The 24,529-nt window shown below is 33.6% G+C and overlaps 1 protein-coding gene across 2 annotated transcripts in view; it reads left to right on the forward strand.

Moving 5' to 3' along the window:
* Positions 1 to 20,199, forward strand: part of LOC100375591 (inhibitor of nuclear factor kappa-B kinase subunit alpha-like) — a 28,145-nt gene extending 7,946 nt beyond the window's left edge. The window contains exons 6-21 of one of the 2 annotated variants that reach the window (XM_085494112.1): positions 90 to 214; positions 930 to 988; positions 1,892 to 1,940; positions 2,602 to 2,734; positions 3,078 to 3,272; positions 3,686 to 3,806; positions 6,444 to 6,609; positions 9,093 to 9,194; positions 9,338 to 9,387; positions 11,628 to 11,698; positions 12,527 to 12,636; positions 13,197 to 13,246; positions 14,747 to 14,849; positions 15,425 to 15,563; positions 15,751 to 15,868; positions 17,973 to 20,199. In XM_085494112.1, coding sequence (XP_085350238.1) covers positions 90 to 214; positions 930 to 988; positions 1,892 to 1,940; positions 2,602 to 2,734; positions 3,078 to 3,272; positions 3,686 to 3,806; positions 6,444 to 6,609; positions 9,093 to 9,194; positions 9,338 to 9,387; positions 11,628 to 11,698; positions 12,527 to 12,636; positions 13,197 to 13,246; positions 14,747 to 14,849; positions 15,425 to 15,563; positions 15,751 to 15,834 — 1,557 coding nt within the window. In that variant the 3' untranslated portion in view covers positions 15,835 to 15,868; positions 17,973 to 20,199. The remainder of the gene's footprint in view (positions 1 to 89; positions 215 to 929; positions 989 to 1,891; positions 1,941 to 2,601; positions 2,735 to 3,077; positions 3,273 to 3,685; positions 3,807 to 6,443; positions 6,610 to 9,092; positions 9,195 to 9,337; positions 9,388 to 11,627; positions 11,699 to 12,526; positions 12,637 to 13,196; positions 13,247 to 14,746; positions 14,850 to 15,424; positions 15,564 to 15,750; positions 15,869 to 17,972) is intronic. The other variant, XM_085494113.1, reaches the window with a different exon arrangement.
* Positions 20,200 to 24,529: the final 4,330 nt, after the last annotated feature.

Genomic DNA, 24,529 nt, shown 5'->3' on the forward strand with positions numbered 1-24,529 from the left:
GTAGTTTCAGTGTCTAATTTACCAATTATGGTCGGCTTCATTTCATAAAATGCATACTGTAACCATGGAAACATGTTATGTATTTATAGGCACCAGAAATGCTGAGTAATAAGGAATACTCCCATACTATCGATTATTGGTGTTTTGGAACTGTTGTATTTGAGTGCATCACAGGTCATCGACCTTTTGTACCAACTCTTGCAATACCACAATGGTAAGTAAAGAAATTATGCACTTACCAATCAGATCTTGTGTTATAGGCCACTTTCTAGAGGCACAGTCTGTTTTAGTGAGGTGCACTCTAATTGGTTGATAAATCCTGACTGTGGAGAGATGCTTGCATGCAATTTGCTGGTATTTAGAAGAATGTACATAAGTTGACATAAAATAAAGCTGCTCTCTTGTCGGAATTATGTGCTTGTGTATTCTTGGTTCTGTTATTTCTCTTCTGTTTTCTGGCTGGTCTTTTCCTTCAGTATGTTCATTACGTTCAGGGATTATGCTTTTCACCACCAGACATTCTCTCTCAAATTATTCTGCACTTTTTTCTTATATTCTTCAATATTTCTGGAAATGAACTCCAATTTTGGAACTAATAGACAAAATTGGAGACAATTTTCTGTTTTGTGTCAAAAAATGTGGCTATTTTTGTCCCAATCATCTGAAGTGAAGTGCAAACTATAAATGGGACTATTTTGTGAATTTGTGATAAAAAAAATGGAACTGGTGGTGAAAAGTTAATGGTATTTTTATTACCTTGACCTATGACCTATTAGACTTTATTTGATATGCGCATACTTTACCTGAAAGATGGCGGTGGGCATATTGTGAAAAACTGTGTCAAATTTTAAATTAGGAGATATTCTACCAGAACTGTGAAACCATCCCTTCTCATATTATTTCTTTATATTTATTATGTTTATTTACAGGTTTGAAGTTGTAAATAAAAAACAGTCGGATCATATATGTGCAGTTAAGTTAACCACTGGTATGTAATTAACATAATTATAATAATAATACTGGTAATAAAAATTGGTTGTCAGTCATTATTTTTTATCTATACCTTGCTTTTATTTGATGTCTTGAATTAGTCAACGGAAACAATAAAAAACAATAGAATTGACTGCTCCTCAAAACACCGTTCAGATATGTTCAGAAGTGTTATCACGTTTGAATGTCTCACTTATTTGGAAATCGTGTTGTATTCATACATCACATCTGAAAACTTTCTTTCAGACGCTCAAGCGTTATCAGTACGTGATGCAAATATAATCTCGTCACTGAACACAAATGTTTGCACAGTGCGATATATTTTTAGTTATTATATATATATATATATATATATATATATATATATAATCTGTCATTAAATTATTACTACAGTAATGTTATCACAAGATTAATCATAATCATAATTGATATACGATTACCATACTACCTTTCTGTATACTTTGCTGTATTCTCATAATAACTTCATACCAGTAATACATACCTCAATTAAGATACATAATCATGACAACTCTACAAACACTCATTGGCCAATTCAAAACAAACAGTACACAAAAATACTACTGTAAAATCTGTATTAGAACCTGCTGTTTCTATTAGAAGGGAACAATGCAACAGAGGGGATGTGGTTTCTATTAGAGCATCTACACAAATTTGTTGGCTCTCAATTGTTCAAAAAAATGGGTGCTGCTTCTAATACAGATTTTATAGTAACATTATCACCTACACAAGACTAATAGTAACATTGGCACTCAAATTGTAACAAATTATGAAATACGGTCTCCATTTTGAACACACAAATTTTGTAAAAGCATTTATTAAAAACATAGCTTTAGTGAAAAATAATGTGTATTTCTTAATATATAATTTTTATTTTGTGAAGGTGAAGTGCAATATTCTAACAAGTTACCAGAACCAAATCATCTTTGTGAGTAAGTATTAACTATGTAATTATGTACTGTTTCCATGGCCAACTAGCAGCCATTTTGTTTTTCAAAAATGCAGTTACATGTCAGTTATATATACACTTTGTATGTTCGCACATATGTAAATCCATTCAGATCGGGATTTCATTTGAGATGGCTAACTGGTGGCCATTTTAGTTGTAAAGATGGCTGACTGGTGGTCTGTTTAGTTGTAAAGATTAGCCATCTGGTGGTAGCCATTCTTGTTGTAAAGGTGGCTGAGTGGTGGCCATTTTAGTTGTAAAGATGGTTTAGTGGTGGCCATTTTAGTTGCAAAAATGGCTGAGTAGTGGCCTTTTTTAGTTGTAAAGATGGCTGAATGGTGGTCATTTTAGTTGTAAAGATGGCTCAATGGTGGCCATTTTAGTTGTAAAGATGGTTAAGTAGTGGCCATTTTAGTCATAAAGATTGCTGAATGGTGGCCATTTTAGTTGTAAAGGTGGCTGAGTGGTGGCGATTTTAGTTGTAAAGATGGCTGAGTGGTGGCCATTTTAGTTATAAAGATGGCTGAGTGGTGGCCATTTTAGTTGTAAAGATGGCTGAGTACCCCGGTAGTGGCCATTTTAGTTGTACATGTCATGTCATGTATTTATATAAATGTATATAATAAATGCCTGGTTTTTAATAGATACATGAAGATTAATATGGATAGATGGCTGATGTGGATGTTACTGTTAGATCCTAATCTGAGAGGTGGTCCTTTACAAGATGACAATAGAATTCATTGTTTTAGTGCCTTAGAAGAAATACTTGATACCAAGGTTTGTAGAAAGTATTTCATACTTTCACCACTGAGGGCACTGTTACATTCTAAACTAATGGGTGTATAAACAGGTAACAAATAATGCAATGTTTTAGTGCCTTGGGAGAAATATTGGATTCCAAGGTTTGTAGAAAGTATCTTGTACATCTGCCTCTGAGGGCACTGTTTTAATCATAACCTTAGCAAGTGGTCTACAAGATAAAAATAGAAGTGTTTCATATCGATGAGAGAATCTATCGTATTTTTGTTCCGTCAATAAAAAAGATTAAATTATACTATGATATTTTCATGTTGCATCATTGTTTCACATAATTGGTACAAACATTATTTTCATTTTTTAGATAATTCATATCTACAGTATCCATGGCAACAAGCATACAGCCATACCTGTTTTAGATGAAGATGATGATTTATGCAAATTACAGCAAGAAATTGGCACTAATTGTGGAATTGTTGTTGACAGTCAGTTGTTACTATTGCCAAATGGTGATACGGCCGATTTGAACACAGTCATTGAAGGGTACTGGATGGACATGGTTAGTATGTAGAAGATAAATTATATGAAACTGGTTTTACAATAGTCTCTATGCTTGTTAAAATGGATGAATCCAGTTTTGCATGAATATGTACATTTACCAAGTTTCATTAAACTGGATGTAATCAGTTTTATAAATTTATGAAAGCTGGGTGAAACTAGTTTTAAAATGTTCTTAAAACTGGATAAAACCAGTTATGAAATGTTCATATAACTGGATAAAACTGGTTTTGAAATGTTCATAAACTAGATATAACTGGATGAAACCAGTTATAGCAATGTCCATAAAACTGGATGATTACAGTTTCAGGCAGTTCTTGACAATATAAGAACAATATAAATACATTATGATAATTATAATCGTTAATAATTGCCTCATCATATCAAATTACTATATTATTCTTTATTTCACAGAGTCCTGACAAATCACTGGTATTTGTATTCAACTCAAACCATGCACAAAGTGAAGACAGTGAAGCATTAGTGTCTGACTGGATAGATGGTATTATGCCTTCCATTGTGAAAGCAATAAAAGGTAGAACCTGACAATTGTAGCATGCTATTACATTATGCAAAAAAAAAAAAAAAAAAAAGTTTTGCTTTTCGTTTCCGACAAAATTAAAAGTTGATCTGGTCTTATTTATTTGTTTTTGTATTACCGTAAGATTATTCAATACCATAGCAACAAGATGTATGTTCTACATTAATTAAATCATTGTTTTGAATACATGCATTACAGTTTGATTGACATTGACAAAACATCCATCTCACCATATGTGGCACACTTTACCAGTATGCAAAATTGGAGAAAAAAATAGTTTCAAACTGACGTGCAATGAAAAGGAAAACTTTTTTTTTATTGCCTTATGTGCAATCATCACGTGGTTAAAACTTTATGCATGGTAGAATGATGAACAATGAATGAAAATCAACAACATTAGTTTGTAGTGGGTATCGTCAAGTCCCTGTGACACAGACAGATATCAAATATTTCATCATCGTTTTCAAATCAGTCGCTGTTGGACTGAATTATTCATCAATCAATAACATTATGTAATGCTTTGTGATGCGACACTGTCATCTTAATTATCATGGTATTGCATATATGTCAGAGGTACATTACTTGGGGTTTGCAACGCGCATAGTACTGTATGGTGACATCATGTCAAGATCCCATTCAAGTCTCATCTCGTAGATAGCGAGACAGATGCTACTACCTTCTGACATGACATAGGCCGTTTATAATAAAACAATAAAACATGTATTACCACATTCATAGTGAAAGAATGTAATACATCGAAAATGTACAGAAAACATAGTTATCGTAATCCGTCATATCGTGAGCAGTTATTTTGATAAACCTGGACATCCCAGTATTCTAGTTACCTCGGGCATGCGCATTTGCATTTTACTGAGTTGGAACGCTTATGCGAGAGCGAGATTGTAACAGGATCTTGGTATCATGTCACCGTAGTTGCAAACCCCAAGTAATGTACCTCTGATACATGTACGTACATAAGACTTCACAAAAACATGTTTTTTATACCGAACTGATTTTTGTTGAAAGTGCTACATGCCTGATACACTTTTATTGCCAAGCTAGTAAAAAAAAAAAAAAAATGTGTTGTAGTTCAAGATTTTGTGGGCTAAGGTACGATATACATATGTGTATGACCTTGAGCCAAGTAAATTTTGTTTGAATGTACTGTATTGTGCATGTAACTACGTGTATGCCATGTGCAGGTCTGATGACAGTGTCTCTTTACTTTAGTATCAGCTGCTTTCTTGTAAATTTTTCATATTTTTAAAACCAAAATGACCTTTGTAACATTGAGTAAAATATTAGTGGTCATGCTATATATATTCAAATCCAGACAGCTGGATGACCACAAATTTATTTTTTAGTCATTTGCCTGGTATTATTTAAAATATATGCCATATCATTTTGTACCTCAACACTTTTTGCTTGATACTATATGAAGTGAAAAATATGGAAAAATTGGCTTATGACTCTTTTAATTAAGCTGTTGGATATAATGAAAACTATGGCATAGCTATGTTTGTAGTTTGCATTCCTGTATCATCATCATCCAGTCTGTCACAGACACACTGTATATAAAAATGGCATTATGGGAGCTCTCATCTAATGACATTTGCACCAATTAGAAAACACCTTGTTAAAACAAATTTTGTATTTTGGAACACATGTTATGATTGGTCAATCGCAACAAGGCTTGTTAAAAAAAAAAAATGTTCAATTTGTCAAAGATTTTGAGATGATTATGATACAAAGAAAATCTTTGGCCTCACTATAGAACTGGAAAGAACAGGAACGTGAAACTTAAATTTCCTTCCAAACTTTATATACTGGAAACTTGACACTTCATTCATTATTGCAATGCCAATCTTTGATCAAAAATGATTTAAAAGATAACAATTGATTGTTAAACTAGCTCATGAGACACAGCAGATATGTTTGATTTAACTAAAAAGTTTTTTATTTTTAATTCAATATTTGCCACAGTTCTGCATTCCTGCTCTTATCGAATTCTTACCTATACTTCATTCTCACTGAAATTGAACAATGTTCAACACTAAGGCCAAAAAAAAAAATTGTTTTGTTGCCCTCAGCGACCGACCGAAAAATATGAAATATCGGGTCGTGTTTGTTTGTTTTTTAATAGGCCCAAATATTAAAAACTTACCATTTTAAGCAGTAAAAAAGTGTTTCCTCTAAAAATTAACGACCCCCTGGTCATTGTTTGATCCCCAGAATAAATAGACTGAAAGAAACACTTGATTTTTGTGTTTAATATCTAGCTTGCATTTGATTGATTCTCATATACCTCGGCTATTTACAATACCCTTAGTTTTCACAAGTTTAAAAAGAAAAAAGAAAATTCGGACCGACCGACCCAATTTTTCAATTTTTTGACTTGAGGGAAACATAAGTTTTTTTTTTTGGCCTAATGTTAATTAAAAAGATAGATAGCTGCTACATGTATTATACTGATTTTTGATCCATTAACATTTGCTTCAGATGGACTGATCCAGTAATATATTTCTCAATTCTTCTCAGCATGTAGTCTTCGGCTGTTACCTAATGCATACTAACCATAATTATATAAATGAGCTAATTAACTGTTAATTATTATTATTGTATATTAATTAGGTGAAGTGCTACATATAAAGCCCCCACGGGGGTATGTTTTTTTATTAGATGAGGACACGCATGTCCCATACATGCAACTCAAGTATATTTACAGATCAGCTGTCTATTTCTGTCAGAAGTTGAACTTTCATTATGAACGAGTGACCCAGGGTTATGGTGCAATAATGTAAGTTTCAGATTCCACTACCCATCGCTGTTGACAACCATTAACGTGATTTTGAACTTTTATCTACCGTATTTGCTCTGTTAGTAGTACATACACTTGATGTTTCTATACTTTATACATTCAGTATACCAGTACAACAAATACAATTTTTTGTTTATATGTGGTCCTTTTGGAGATGCACTTTTAATACTGTAGAATACTTTATTTTCGCTTGGAATTTATTTTCGCTCTTTTCACAGAAGGGAAGATTCCGTGAAAATAAAATCCACCGAATATACTTTTTTTCCTATATTTCACATTAAACTCGTCAAAAAACAGTGAAATAAATTTCATATAAAACGACCAAAAAGCCTTTAATTCCAGCAAAAATAAAGTATTCAACAGTATGGTAAAAGTTTTACCGTATTACCGGTAGCTCAATTAGTAGTGCATAAACTTATGGGTACATAGATGGCAGAGGTGTTTCTATGGTCAAAATAAGTCGTATTTTAATCCAAATCACAAATGCAACAAATATGATTTTTGGTTTATATGTGCTTCAAATACAATGAATATGGTATATGTGCACTTCTATTAAAGATGTGATAGTAATAGAGCAAATACGGTATTTGAATTTTGATTAGGACAAGTATTTTGATGATAAGGGTATGCAACTGATGTGATATGTGATGGAAAACGGTTTTTGTAGCCATGTGACAATCGCAGTCACATGACAAATGTACACTAATGCAAACGAGTCAGTGTTTATCTCGGGCTATCTCTCTGTGTATTCACATAGCGTATATGACGCATTTTTTGTTTTTTGAATACATTAATTATTTAATCGAACCTGTGATGTCATTAGTGAGAATTCTTTTCGATTGACACATACATAAAACTTGCACAGTACATGGATTTCAAAACAAATCACCATACTTATGATAGTTATTAAAGTTGCCTACCCTTGTTTTGGAAATCTTTGATTAGTATTGTATTCTGAAAAGAGGCAGAATACTTTAATGGCAGTTGTGAAATTGATCGCCTGTTGGACATCTCCACAGATCGCTGTCATGAATAGAGAAAAATGGATTCAGTGTTTAAATCTAGTCGTCATAGTTACCAAAATACTAGCTGTATATTTGCAATATTTTACTATTTGTTTTTAATGCATCCAATATTGCATGTTAGTTTGTTCGATTATTGTTGCTAAGTAACCGTGTTTAGCGTTGTACTGCTTAGATCTGACCATGGAGTATTGAGGAATGCATGAAATCTCACTTATCAGGTCGGTAGATGTTAAAATTTGTGGCTTTCTATATGCATTTTTACATTCAAATTATGTAATAACTAAAATACTTGTCTTTGTATTAATTTGCTAATCCCCATTCGTACGTAGTCCAAAAATGAAACATTTCATTTTACCCTGTGTGCATCCATGTGTCTTTCCACACCTGTTTCATGGACATGGATTGGACAGGTCAACTTCTCACATATTCCGGTATATCACACATCTTGGGATACATGTGCATATTCATTTGTTTTGTGATCCAATTAAAGATTACCAAATGATCATCATTTTAGTGCTGAAAATTAATTAAAATTAGCATATCTGTCATTCTGAAACCAGATCTTGGTCTGGTTTGGATGGATTTCATGAAATGAACATAATAGAACCTAATACACTTTATCCAGTTTTGTAGATTGGATTCTAAATTGCTCACAGTGATCATGTTCAAACTTCACACATACATCATATCACACCCATGCACATGCATGCACATGATCTAATTGAAGATGGTCTATGACATCACTTTTAAAGCTAAGATTCAAATAAACCTTGACAAATTAAAGTTGTACATCAGTCAATTTCCAATTCAAAATGGCTGACTTGCTTCAGTTGTGGATGGTCTAGACATCAATTTTGACGTTTGAAAACCTTGAAAAATTGTACATCAAAAAGTTATACATCAGTCAATTTCTGATTCAAAATGGCTGACTTGCTTCAGTTGTGGATGGTCTAAGACATCAATTTTGACGTTTGAAAACCGTGAAAAATTGTACATCAAAAAGTTATACATCAGTCAATTTCTGATTCAAAATGGCTGACTTGATTGTTTCAGTTTTGTTTACTACCGTTATTGCACAACAGAGACTGTGTTGTCTTGGAAATCTTGTTTAACTAAAGTTTAATGCTATGCAAATTGTGTATTTGTTTAGTGACAATTCAGGCATGCCCAAGCCCCAACAATATACAATGTTAACAGATTTAAAATAAGTATAAGTCACTGACGTAACCAGAATTCTCATGCACATCCAACACACTGTCAAGCTATTCCATTTCAGACTGTCCAAGTTTGTGGAAAATGTTAAAATTGTTTACGCATTGAAGCCCTTAACTTTATGAAAATTAATAATATGTGACATAAATATATACTGATAATGACAGATTTGGACAAAGTACATCTAACTTAGTATTTTCTATATGTTTATTTAATATATTGCAGAAATCACTTGACAAAACTAAAATCCGATTTATCGCAGAAGAAACTAACTCTGCTTGCCACATATCACAAATATCTTGGGAAGCTGGAAGTCTTTAAAGACAGGTATTTTTTCTAAATTTTGTAAATGTTGAATTTCAATGGTAGAACGTTAGACTAATTTGCTACTGGTACAAATTATGTCTAGTGAGTATAATAATTAATAACTCTGCATTGTGCTCAATTATTTACCGATCTAATGACTTCAGTTTGGAGCAAGACCTACAAAGTTACCAAGAACAAAGTGCAAGTGGTATAGGTACGTTGAGACTACATGTACATGATTTATATTTGTGATTTTGTACTAGATTAATAGAGTCTGCAGCTTTAGTCATTGGTTGATATTGTTGATAATGTCTCAGAGGCAGATCTATAATTTTATTTTGGGTTAAGATAAAGAAAATATGAAAAACGGAAAGTGTTTACAAATCTTCAGATTTGAGCTTTGTATAAACCCAATTTCCCCTTCTTTTGGTTAAGGGCGAGTCTGCATGATACAGCTTCAGCCATTGGTTGATATAGTTAAGGGCATGTCTGAATGATACAACTTTCGCCATTGGTTGATCTAGTTAATACAAGATCATATCTGCACGATACAGCTCCAGCCATTGGTTGATATAGTTAAATACATGTCTGAATGATACAACTTTAGCCATTGGTTGATCTAGTGAATACAAGATCATATCTGCATGATACAGCTTCAGCCATTGGTTGATATAATTAAATATATGTCTGCATGATACAACTTTAGCCATTGGTTGATCTAGTCATGGAACTATAAACCCCAGGAAGAACAACCACTTCGTTTCCTTTGAACTATGATAGTTGCCGCGATGTCGAAAGTTTATTTTGACTGTTTATTTTGTCGCATTAAAAAATAAGCCGATTTACGCAAATGAACGTTTATCTCCGACTATCGGCCATTTTCGGAGTCAATCGGACGACTCCGGGAGATCACGTGACCGAGTTGTTCCGGTTATAGCATAAAAAACAATGGCGCCAAGACAAAAACACTGATAAATGATCGACATTCAACGGGAAAAAAAAACACATTGCCACTTCTGGCGATCGAAGGGAAACACGGAATTAGTCGGGATATCTCAACAACAAACAGCTCACCAAACCCCATGTTTCGCAAACTTTCGCAACCTTATTTTTTCGAGGGTTGAAAAAAACAAGAAGTAATCTAAAAACGACATTAAAAATTATGAAAACTCGCTAAAACTCCGACCCGTTGCATGATTTCCGGTACACTGAAGGTCACCCTGCAGACCGACTTGTTTGCGCATGCGTAGTGAACGAAATATTTTACTGCGCAGATATGAAAATTTTTTTTCAAGTTTTCCGTTTCCAGCAAAGCGGTTGAAACGGGCGTATCGGCGGCAACTAACATGGAGTATGACTAATGTCGTGGAAACAAAAGCGAAAGCACTGTAAGATAAACTAAGACAAATTTTTTTTTAGTCCTCTTAGTTTCGTTGTTCTTCCTGGGGTTTATAGTTCCATGATCTAGTTGATACAAGATCATATCTGCATGATACAGCTCCAGCCATTGGTTGATATAGTTAAATACATGTCTGAATGATACAACTTTAGCCATTGGTTGATCTAGTGAATACAAGATCATATCTGCATGATACAGCTTCAGCCATTGGTTGATATAGTTAAATACATGTCTGCATGATACAAATTTAGCCATTGGTTGATCTAGTTAAATACATGGCTGGATGATACAACTTTAGCCATTGGTTGATCCAGTTAATACAAGATCATATCTGCATGATACAGCTTCAGCCATTGGTTGATATAGTTAAACACATGTCTGAATGATACAACTTTAGCCATTGGTTGATCTAGTGAATACAAGATCATATCTGCATGATACAGCTTCAGCCATTGGTTGATATAGTTAAATACATGTCTGAATGATACAATTTTAGCCATTGGTTGATCTTGTGAATACAAGATCATATCTGCATGATACAGCTTCAGCCATTGGTTGATATAGTTAAATACATGTCTGCATGATACAACTTTAGCCATTGGTTGATATAGTTAAATACATGGCTGGATGATACAACTTTAGCCATTGGTTGATCTAGTGAATACAAGATCATATCTGCATGATACAGCTTCAGCCATTGGTTGATATAGTTAATTACATGTCTGAATGATACAACTTTAGCCATTGGTTGATCTAGTTGATACAAGATCATATTACATGTCTGAATGATACAACTTTAGCCATTGGTTGATCTAGCTGATACAAGATCATATCTGCATGATACAGCCATGGCTATTGGTTGATCTAGCTGATACAAGATCATGTCTGCATGATACAGCTTCAGCCATTGGTTGATCTAGCTGATACAAGATCATATCTGCATGATACGGCTTCAGCTATTGATTCGTCCACTCCTGCATTTTATGTCAGCATGATACACCATCTAGGATTGGGCAGCATGTGACATTGACTTTTTTATTCCTTGGTTTCTTCAGAATCAGAGAAAATCTACAATTCATGGTTGAAATCAAGAAAAGAATTTGATAGAATAGAAAAAGTTGGCCAAGTAAGTTTATAGTTAGTCATAAATCATTAGTATGGTAATGGTATAATATGTATGTTGATATGCAAATTAGCTCATTACCTATGCATGTATATACAAATTATATTTGTATGCTATCGCATTGTGTTTTGAAAAGGTAAATTAATCTTTTCGTCTGAGCAATGATGTACTGGTATTTCATGTGAGAAGCTTGAATCCTAAAACATGTTGGTCTATATTGATTTGTTACTGATGTGCACATCTTTTTGACAAAAATGTTTAATATTATTATAAATTATATTCAGTCTAAAGCATGTACATCCTTCTTTTCTTGTTCATAGTTTTATCAAGAATGAGTACAGTCCAATTAAAATCCATTGGTATAGGCTTTGTTTACTTTATTGATAGATTTTGATAAGCTGACAGAACCTATGTAAATTATGTAATTAATATGCACAGATTGAAACTAGAAACTAATCAGAGTTATGCATTATCCTAGAGATCTAGAATGTATGTATCAAATTTCATTGAAATCTGTTATGTAGTTCTTAAGATAAAAATATGCAAATTAGGTCATTAATATGCATATATTTCAACAAAAAACGAATCAAGTTTGTGCATTATAGCAGAACTACTAAGTACCACGTTTTGGAGATATCAGTGGAACAGACACACAGACATCAGTTGCGATATTTCAAGTGGAGTTGATCACATATATTCCTGAAACACAAAATAAAAGTCACCCCTGAATGTTGTGAAAGGTATTTTATATTCAAATCAATAGAATAGGTGCATAACATAATTCATTTTGTCTTCATTCTAAACTGAATGTGTTCTTTCTTTCTCTACCAGAACACCAATATAAGTGAGTTTATACATTCTACTGATGTACTCCAAGACAGACTACTGAAGGAAATTGACACACACCAAGTTGATGCATGTCACAAACAGATTCAACACTTGTGAGTATTGATTACAGTCCCCTGGTTGCTAGGTTACTGAGTGTTATTTTATATCAGTATTTTGTGAGATCGTTTCACAAGTTTACTAGAATTTCTTTGGTGTCACCACTGTTCTACGCTTGACTGACTGTCAAGTCATATAAGGTACTTCTTAGCTGATTTGTAAATAATATATTGCACCCCTTAGCTGACTGGAAAATAATATATGGTACCTCTTAGCTGACTAGCAAATAATTGGTGCTGTTTAGCTGATTTGCAAAAAAAATATAGGATACTCTTTAGCTGACTAGCAAATAATATATAGTACTCCTTAGCTGACTGGCAAATAATTGGTACTGTTTAGCTGATTTGCAAAATATATATTATACTCCTTAGCTGACAGGCAAACAATATATGGTACCCCTTAGCTGACTGGAAAATAATTGGTACTCTTTAGCTGATTTGCAAAAAATATAGGATTCTCTTTAGCTGACTGGTGATATGTTAATGCTGCTATTATGAAGTGATGACTGAATTTTAGTTAAACCTCAGTTAATTATATAAATGTATATTATTTTCAGGAAAACTGAAGCTTTGAAATTATTGCATGGTTTGCTTCAGATCCCTAAAGGTGAGTGACAACTCAGACTCTCACATCATTAGGTGACAACTTTAAATGACTTCTGCATCACCTGGAATTACTGAAACTTTCAACAAGTTTTATATCTTCTTTCATGGAAGTTCTTGCAAGTTGCCACAATTTCATGAAATTTTCAACGTATTTAGCAATTGGTTATTCATTCAATATTAACTGTATGTATAAATGAAAACAACTGATGTAGCTTCATTAATCTGTGAAAATATCATGGATATTTCTATTATTATTATGGTCTATGTGTTTCAAGACAAAATAAATATTTTTAATTTTAATGAAAAAAACTGGTTTTAAAGATTCAAGTGTACCACAAAACAAGCCTCATCGATAGTCCTCATTAGCTTCTCATTTGCATACAAAAATACCCAGAGAAGTTGATGATCAGTGCCCATAGCCACTAGTGCAAAAACAGGTGGTTTCTTATTCAGTTTTCTCATCGTTTGACTAAATTGACCCACATGTACTTCTCATTGAGGAAGATTGTACCGTAATGAACACAGAATATCAAAATTATCGGTATAGTGTCGAGTCAGATGCGACATCTGTCATTTTTTGTGTAGCAGGTTACTATGATTAATGGTCTTACGAGAAAATTATGCTGGAGCCCGTCTACATTAAAAAAAAATATTTTAATATTATAAGCATAGAATTATAATGATCAGTGACATAGAGAAATAATGACGTAATATACTGTATTCGTGGTTCATGAATCACAGCTACAAAAGACTAACTGCAAGCGAATGAACTAACATTGAGTTGAAATGGGTCATGGTGAGGACAAGTCGATGACTGCGTTTGATTTATTAAAAAAGATGAGAACAACGTATAACCCAGGTTATAAGAGTGTTGACTCCCAATCTGGGATGAATGTGGACAGACTCAATGGAAAGACTGAAAAGGTCACACATCTTGGTTTGAAATACAAAAACAAATTTATTTTATTGATATCTCGGCACAATTTCCTTGATTTTAATATTTGTTTTGATTAAGAATGTAATGTTTCTGTTAGGAACAGAAAAATGTATTGAAATGCCCGATTGTGTTCGTTTGTGATGCTGTCATACCAACAAAAGTACCAGGATGTGTCATAAATGTGACCTATTCACCAATCATTCACTTATGGAAGTGACTTTAGATGAATTGATAATTTCACTTTGTAGATGCTTATGTTCAACCAGGGAACGAGTGATTAAATGTCTCTCCGTCCGTTCTCTCTCCCACTTCCTATTAAAATTTTGAAACCATTTTTTGAGGAAATGCTAAATATTATCAAGAACATAAGCAGATTTTCATCATCACTTCAGCAATGACAACAAATTGTTTGTTTCTGATCAGTGTGCTCGTCAGGTTACATTGTGTTCATCATAGAATTTTTCAAGGCATTATTCCTAAATATTGTAAAATAGCAGCAACAGAAAAAAAAATGCGTTATGGTACTTTGTTTTAATTACTGACTTTATTATTTGTCATCACCAGATCAGCGTGACAAAGTTTTTAGTTGTAGTAAAATGTCTTCAGTTATAAATCGGAGTATGAAGGCATGGAAGAAATATTACAAATATATGGATGCCAGTATCAGGTAATAATAACAGTGCAACTAGGGGGTTCTAATATAAGGGAATGTTTGGATGCCAAACTTGACCATTGTCACTTTTCACAAAATAAACTTTTTATTTTTATTTATTTATAAGACCTTTAGAGAATTGGTAATAATCATTTGGCCCGGGCGAATAAATTGTATTCATAAAAATATTACATCAACATTTTAGCGGAAAATATTGTAGTGTTCAGAGGAATAAGAGCATGCGAAACATATTGTCAAAATGTTTTGTTCATTAATATTCAAGTAGAAGTTTATATATTGTGTAAGTCAGATTGGGAAAGATATAACATGGTGAGAACTAAATGTACTGTGAAACCATTTATTTTCACTGGCGTTTAATTTCACTATTTTGATGTTTTGAACTATTTCGCTGGGTTTGAAGTTCACAGACTGGGCAGAGAAGCAATGAGTTCTATTATTTCACACTTTCTTGTGAATTTAATTTTGTGAATTTTACTTATCAATGAAAATAATAAAATTAAAAACCAGTGAATAAGTAATGTATTTCCAGTATCTCTATGTTTATTGAATATATTCATATTTTTTTGTAGTGTTGTCTTAAAACTTGTCCGGAAAGTGTCTTACCTTGATGCAGAGCTGGAACTGGTCTTGCAGCAATTTGAGAAAGGGGGTCAAGACTTAATGAGATTGCATCAAAAAAGACAAAACGATGTTTGGACATTACTTAAGGTATTTATTAGAATTGTCAGATCTTCAACACCGCAGATAAATCAGAAGTTTATCTGATTCAAATTTATATAGTAGATGTTGTCTACATTCAAAAGAAGGTCATTTCAACATTTCAAAATATGAAGATTTTACTAATAATATTAAATTTATACATTTTTAAAAATATATGATATTTTTCTATTTTTAGCTTCAAAGCCAAGTTGTAGCAGCTGTGACAAATTTAAATCACAATTCAAACAATGACACAAAGTTATCAATAGTCAGAGTCTAAATTAGCCAAGGTCAGCTTATTGTTAATTGGGAAGGTAAGTTTAATAACAGTGTATCTAATCTATCGTGTTTGGTGAAAATGATCACAAGGCTATGCAACAATATGTGCAATACATGAGCAAAGACTCTTTCACGGAATTACAAATCAGGAATTACAACCCAAATAGTTACTAAATGATACAATGTGTAACCAAGTAGTTGCTAAATGATACATAGTGTAACCAAGTAGTTACTAAATGATACCAAGTGTAACCAAGTAGTAACTGAATGATACCAAAGGTAACTTTATGATACCAAGTGTAATCAAGTAGTAACTGAACATGTAACCAAGTAGTAACTGAATGATACCAAGTGTAGTAACTGAATGATAGAACATGTGACCATGTAGTAACTGAATGATACCAAGTGTAACCAAGTAGTAACTGAACATGTAGCCAAGTAGTAACTGAATAATACCAAATATAACCAAGTAGTAACTGAATGATGCCAAGTGTAACCAAGTAGTAACTGAATGATGCCAAGTGTAACCAAGTAGTAACTGAATGATGCCAAGTGTAACCAAGTAGTAACTGAATGATGCCAAGTGTAACCAAGTAGTAACTGAATGATGCCAAGTGTAACCAAGTAGTAACTGAATGATACCAAGTGTAGCCAAGTAGTAACTGGATGATAGAACATGTAACCAAGTAGTAACTTAATAATACCAAGTATAACCAAGTAGTAACTGAATGATACCAAGTGTAACCAAGTAGTAACTGAATGATACCAAGTGTAACCAAGCAGTAACTGAATGATACCAAGTGTAACCAAGTAGTAACTGAATGATATCAAGTGTAACCAAGTAGTAACTGGATGATAGAACATGTAACCAAGTAGTAACTAAATGATACCAAGTATAACCAAGTAGTAACTGAATGATACCAAGTGTAACCAAGTAGTAACTGAATGATACCAAGTGTAACCAAGTAGTAACTGAATGATACCAAGTGTAACCAAGTAGTAACTGAATGATACCAAGTGTAACCAAGTAGTAACTGAATGATGGAACATGTAACCAAGTAGTAACTTAATAATACCAAGTATAACCAAGTAGTAACTGAATGATACCAAGTGTAACCAAGTAGTAACTGGATGATACCAAGTGTAACCAAGTAGTAACTGAATGATACCAAGTGTAACCAAGTAGTAACTGAATGATGTCAAGTAGCAACTGAATGATATCAAGTATAACCAAGTAGTAACTGAATGATACCAAGTGTAACCAAGTAGTAACTGAATGATACCAAATGTATCCAAGTAGTAACTGAATGATACCAAGTAGTAACTGAATACCAAGTGTAACCAAGTAGTAACTGAATGATAGAACATGTAATCAAGTAGTAACTGAATGATACCAAGTGTAACCAAGTAGTAACTGAATGATACCAAGTAGTAACTGAATGGTACCAAGTATAACCAAGTAGTAACTGAATGGTACCAAGTATAACCAAGTAGTAACTGAATGATACCAAGTATAACCAAGTAGTAACTGAATTATACCAAGTAGTAACTGAATACCAAGTGTAACCAAGTAGTAACTGAATGATAGAACATGTAATCAAGTAGTAACTGAATGATATCAAGTGTAACCAAGTAGTAACTGAGTGATACCAAGTGTAACCAAGTAGTAACTAAATAATGCCAAGTGTAACCAAGTAGTAACTGAATGATATCAAGTATAACCAAGTAGTAACTGAATGATACCAAGTAGTAACTGAATACCAAGTGTAACCAAGTAGTAACTGAATGATAGAACATGTAATCAAGTAGTAACTGAATGATATCAAGTGTAACCAAGTAGTAACTGAATGATACCAAGTGTAACCAAGTAGTATCTGAATGATACCAAGTGTAACCAAGTAGTAACTGAATGATACCAAGTGTAGCCAAGTAGTAACTGAATGATAGAACATGTAACCAAGTAGTAACTGAATGATACCAAGTGTAACAAAGTAGTAACTATACCAAATGTAACCAAGTAGTAACTAAATGATACCAAGTGTAACCAAGTAGATACTCAAGTATACAGAGTTGTTATTTCGTTAGCATACAGACTTGAGTTGAGTTACTGAATATGGATCTATTTCTTTTTATTCACAGAAAAGGCATCCATTTTGTGTTGTTTGTTGCCATGACGTCCACAGCCAAATTGATGCTGCTCTTGTGGTTATCATAATTCAAGATCTCCCATCATGCAACAGTAGCAGTACCTTTTCTATCATTCTATAGATTTGGTATTTTTATCTGGCTTTTTTCTCCATTGTTTTTGCAGTTTTACAGTACGATAATAATCACATGATCCCTCAACATACCAATGTATTGCTTATTACTTGATTGGTGTTGAACTTGAAATACCTTGAAATTTTCAATACTTGGCATTTTCCAGATTTTTTTCACCCGGAGGCCATATTGTGTGATATGATAATTTCTAATAGTCACTTCCAGTTTATTTTAATTTACTTGGTAAAGGATAATGAAGTGCTAATGAAAGCTAATGATTTACCATGTTGTGCCTTTTCCTAATACTTGGGCATCTTTGTAAAAGCAAGTGCTTTAAAGTGTGTTAATGTTTAAGTACATTTTTTATACATATGTTTGTTTTGATTTTCTAGTCCAGTTTTTGAAGTTGATTATCCAGCCAGTATTTGTGTATAAAACTAGCTCCGTATTGTTGTAATTCTGCATTTTATATATATGCCGTGCAGTTATGTAAATTTTTGTTTCACTCAGCAAGATATAGGTTTTTATTGTCGCCAATGTAAGCATTGTATAATTATGTTTCCTGCCATTATTATGCTGCAAAATTTGTCAATGTAATTATTATATTTTTGTCGCTAATCATGACATTATTTTAATCCTGCCATTTTGTGAATTATGAATTTGGGTGGATTTTTGAACTAAAGTTAATCAGTCGGGTCATCACTGATTGTTTTGTTCATCACAGTTTGGGCTCCATTGTAAATATTTGGCACCATCTACAAAATTATTTTATATATTCTGCTCCTCTCCGCATAAAATGTTGTTCAAAATTCACAAACCTTTTGATCAAAAACTACTTAAAATATCTGAACTTGTCTGTATGGTTCAAAATGGTGATGAAATTTAGTGAAAATTTTACAAAATGTGAAAATATTTGCACAAAATTTTGGGCGGGAAAATGCTATGAGTCCCATATCGAACAGGACGCAGCACGACGACTGCCGCCCTTTAAAACGGTTCTTGATCAAAATTTTCGTGAAAAATGGAAAAAATTATTCAGGTTTGTTTTTTGAAAGGTGACAGAAGTCAATCGAACGATTAAAACCAAATGGACGATTACCTAATGCTTATTTCTTATCCGGGTTTCATAGATAATTAAAACATGACAAGCATAATTTTTTTGGTCATTGCAATTTTGTATGTACCGGTGCATGACATTGTGTGAGGCTAAGTTTTGACTATGCGGATTTTCATTCTATTATAAATCTATCGAAATTGATCGTTTACTTTTGTGTGTTTTTCGTGATTGCAAGTCTCGCTGATGCAGAGAGGGAAAGGGGTTACCGTATTTGCTTACATAGATAACAAAAGTGTGTTTATTGTGACAGAAAGTTATATTTTAATTATCCACTATGTATTAAATGCTCATATGTGCTTCTGTCTGAGATGCGCTTCCAATTCATCTTTCCACAACGATTAGTGTGCATCATTTGAACAACTTACTGACCAATAGCCTGACAACAGCTCATCTAAAAACTTCAACGAGTAACATGTTGTTACTGGCCGGTAGTAAATATTCAGTCAGAAAAACTTTCAATATTTATTATGCGCATTTTTGATTAAATATACTGCAAGAAAGTATCTATCATCATTTTATATCATTTGGCATCTCTGTGAAATGTATGCAGAACAGAAAACTGTTTGAATATCACTGTACTTTGTCGGACTAGCAGCGGGGTTCTGACATTGGATTGTGGAAAGGTGTGAATACGACGTTCGTCGTCATGAATGGCCATTGGTGGGTAATTTTGCATTATTGCCATAATTAATGGCGCATTATATCGGTAACTGCAACTTAGGCTAAAATGCATATGTTGTGAACTGCTGTGGATATAATGAAAGTATAACTTGTAATACAAATATATGATATATTGGCTCCATGTACATTTACTTTAGAAGCAGAAATGGTTGTTTAAAAATGATTGATTGTATTATGTAAATATTGAAAAAAATGAAGATGTATCTATCTATCTATCTATCTATCAAGATTATAATCATTGTTTTCCAGACTGCCAGTTTTGTCATTTATTATAATCGAATAAAAACATTTGCTATTCTTTTTTATGAATTGTGTGTATTACTGTGTCTTTTTAAATGCCTGAATACATGCTAGACTGTCCCTACAAAAAGGGAGATTTCTGTTGGTACGCTAATCCCCATGTGTTTATCTTTGTTAACAATTCATACTTTATGTCACTGTACGTCTCTCAAAAAAAAGTTGTACATGTCAAATTGGAACAGTCTGATGTAAATACAATGTACTTTTTTTAGGCCCTATTAATTTTGGGTTACTTCCGTTCGTACGTCTGGAGCTATATCTCGGACACCCATTGATGGATTTCATTTAAACTGTCTTACATACGTGCGTCAAGTTACTTTTTGATCAGAGAAAAATGGCCGACTGGTGGCCATTTTGGATGTAAAATTTGCTATTTCTGATACCTAAATGTGTCCGCAGCAGTTCCTCAGAGATGACTAGCCGATTTGGATCAAACTTGGTATGATGATCATACATATTGGGTTATAGGGCACGTCATACTTTTTCTATGATTGGAATCATGATTCAAACAAACAAATATGGCCGACTGGCGGCCATTTTGTTTTTCATAATACCCTTTCATAGTGCTACTTTCTCTTGAATGTAATGAACATTTCTGTTTAAATTCTATACGAAGGTAGTATGCCAATGGATACATATGCACCAACATTATTTTTGTGATTCAATTCAATATGGCTGGCTGACGCCCAATTTTTATGTAAAAGCACTATAAATTGTCATTTTTACATGTCCGGAGCCGTTTCTCAGAGATGACTAAGCCAATTTGGATCAAAGCTTGTATGGTGATCATACATATTGGGTTATAGTTGCATATCATATTTTTTCTGTGATTCAAACTAATATGGCTGACTGGTGGCCATTTTGTTTTTCATGTTACCCATGCCTACTTTCCCATGAATGCAATGAACATTTCTGTTTAAATTTTAGATACATCAACATGAACATTATTTTTGTAATTTGATTCAATATGAATGTCCAATTCTCGAGTAAAACCACTAAATCATATTTTTTTACAAATCCATCTCCTATCTAATCTCAATGACTTCATCAGCATCAAATTGATATGTCAGATCACAACATTTTGGACGGGGACTGTGCCATTAACAATGACTTGTTTTGTTTTTAATTTGTCAAAAGTTTGCTATCACATTTTCTAATTTGTAATTTCCAAAGATTAAAGTAGTTTTGTTCCAATCTAACAGTCAAATCTATAAGTAAATAACAATACATAAACAAACAAAAAAACTTATAAAAAAAACATATTTGTATGTAAAATACTTGTAACGGTGATTTGTGATTTTACGCAGGCTAAGTCACAGTAGTGCAGCGACAAGAGACTGTAACCGAGTCTATACTGTCACAAGATCTGGGCTATTTGACCGACCACTTACTACAGAATATTAGATGTACGGAAGCAAAACCCCATCAGATTTGGAGTGACATTTTGTGAGCTTTTATTTAGAATCAATGCAATCCATGACGAAAAACAACTAAAAAAAAGTTAAAAAAACATACTGTAAAATGACTAATTTTCACTGGGTTTAAATTTCACTGATTTACCATTTCAGGCATATTCGGTGGGTTTTAAATTCACGGTTTCGTCATTTAGATATTGTGTTCTATGCTACATTTTACATATTCACTGGGTTTTAATTTAGCGCATTTTTCAGTCAGCGAAATAAGCTAAATTAAAACCCAGTGAATAATTACTCCCTTTACAGTACTTAGAATATGTCGTTGCGGTGTGCATTTGTTAGGTGTCAGGTCAACTGTCTGCTGACCCAGTTGAAATACAGTACATGTACTTGTAAATGTTTATTGGTGGTGCGTTTCCTGTTTAGTATGTTCATGGAGGTTCATGGTATGTTGATCGGGCTAATCTGCACTGGCTCGGAAGGTTGTAAATGATTAGCTAGTTTGAATTTGCATAACAATACTGACAATGAACGTGCATTCAACGCCACGAGTTTTTTTTGTTTTTTTAGCCAATCAGAATGAAATCTCTACACAAGGGCAATTTATCATCATAATTGCAGCATAATCATTTATATTTCAGATGAGCAATAATAACCAAAATAGGGAAGTATACATGAACATGTACTAGTATTTACAGATCTTTTGAAATCAGAAATGAAAATTCTTTACTTTTTATTTTATTATTATCTAAGCAATACAAACTTTCTTTTATTATTTTATTGCTAGAAAGTTAAAAAGATTGTTTTTTAAAGATGCAATAAAGATTACATGTATTATTATTGCCGTCTTGTTCATATATTAATTTGGCGGCATGAACTGAAACACAATTTGACTCCAAATTTCGCGGGAGCTCGTTGTCACTGCACGTCTCCTAACCTCGGTTAAGGTAGCGTGAAGGAAAATTTTAATTTTTTTCTTGATTTTTCAAAAATTTATAAAACGGTTACTTTAGACTTTGACACATCGTCCCAACCTTTTTAAAGATCGAAATTTCGGAAACACGCTGCTCAAATTAGTGTTTTAAATGCTAACGCAAATAACTACAACTGCCGTTTCACGGATATTTGCATAATGTTTATCTTTTGGGCGGTTTAAAGCGCGGTGGTCGTCGCGCAGCGCGTGTTCGAATTTCATGTAAATAAACAATGTATTTTACACGCGTTGTATACGTCGCTATGAGTCCCATATCGAACAGGACGCGACGCGACGACTGCCGCCTTTTAAATGATAACATCTTATCTATACACTCTATTGTTGACGATTCTGATATAACGGGTGATAAAGAATAAATAATGCGTGTTTATCTTGCGTCCATTGTCAGCACATGCAGGTATAAACCTCCATGGTCAGCATTATTGTCAGCCAAGACAACCGTGTCCTCACTAAATAACGTTAAAGGGAACCGCTCAATCCCATGGAGTGCACCAAAGAATCATGAATCACTATTGTTTATGTTGTTTACAAATTTAATCTATCTTTTGTTATCCATTGTGATTTTAATCCAGAAAGTAAATTTGTTGTGAGATTAGGCTTAACTGGAAGTGCCCCTTTAACTGCAATTTTCTTGAACGTGTAGCTAGCCCCCCCCCCCCCCCACTCAGGATCCATAGGGGGCCGCATGCGCGTTCCCATTTTCTCGGGAAAGAGGGTACTTTTTGACGATCTGTCTCGGGAACATTTTCCCGAGAAAATCGTAGAAAAGGGGGTATTTTTTGCTTGTTTTTCCGAGATTCTCAAAATAGGGGGTGTATTTCAAAACACTTCCCGAGATATACAAAAAAGGGGGGTTTAAAAGGAGTTCTAGACTGAAAAGTTCCCTAGATGGGGGGTGAAATTCATCGGAAAAGCCCGTGAAAGGGGGGGTTAAATTTTCTTCTTTTCCCTAGATAGGGGGGGTCAAAAAATGAGGGAACAAGCATAGCCCCCCCCCTAAATATAGGGAGTGGGGGGGCGGGGTAGCTAGTAGTCGAAACAGAGTTTCTAGCCGTAGCCGTGGGTACAAATCTCTACTTGTGTCCATTCTCGTATTCGTTCCTTGAGATTTGGTACTTTTCATCATGATGTTTCTGCTGTGGCGGCAAAATAAAAAAAAAACATTACAAAAAATCACAGGGAGCCCAGGAACTATAATCAACTGTACGCAGTCTCCATTAAAAATTATGAAAATCGCAACAACCGCATTTACACCCCCTCCCTTAAAGGTATATGAGAGATCACAATCTCTCGTCCCTCGATTGGTGATTTCTTTGCCGATTTATAGATTCCCCTCATATTAAAAACACTGATTATTGCTAGAATTTAGTTTACGCATTTCTCATGAAATATTTGAAAATCTACGACCAAAAATCTATATGGCGTGTTCCTGTTGATATTGTGCAAATGATGTACGGCAAGTTTTAGGCTTATTTTATTCAACATTTTTGCCCAAATTTGACTTTTTCACTGAAGTATAGTATTTGGAAGTGGGTAATTTATTTTTTTCATAATCGACTTGGTTCTTATAGTCGAAGTTTCATTTCAATTAAACATTCCATTTTTTAATGAAATTTTTCGAAACTCAATGGTGCATGCCGGTCTGACGGTGTACCCGGGAGTGTACACGGGATTTGACGGTGTACCCGGGATTTGCGACACCTTTGGAACCAGCATAGACCAGTCGGTTGTTGTTTACGCTTGTCAACAATAAATGGCTTGAGTAAGAGTAATGACATGCGTTGGCAAAAAATTCAACCTACATTTACATTATTTGTATACAAACATAACTCCTATCGTTATTAGTAGTTGGAGTAACAGATGACCTACTTCACCTCAAAAAAGCGGGTCGGTCCTATTTCCATGGTTACAATGTACAACGTATAATAAT

The sequence above is a fragment of the Saccoglossus kowalevskii genome, chromosome 19 (assembly GCF_978046115.1).
Source record: "Saccoglossus kowalevskii chromosome 19, keSacKowa6.1, whole genome shotgun sequence".
NCBI classification, from domain to species: domain Eukaryota; kingdom Metazoa; phylum Hemichordata; class Enteropneusta; family Harrimaniidae; genus Saccoglossus; species Saccoglossus kowalevskii.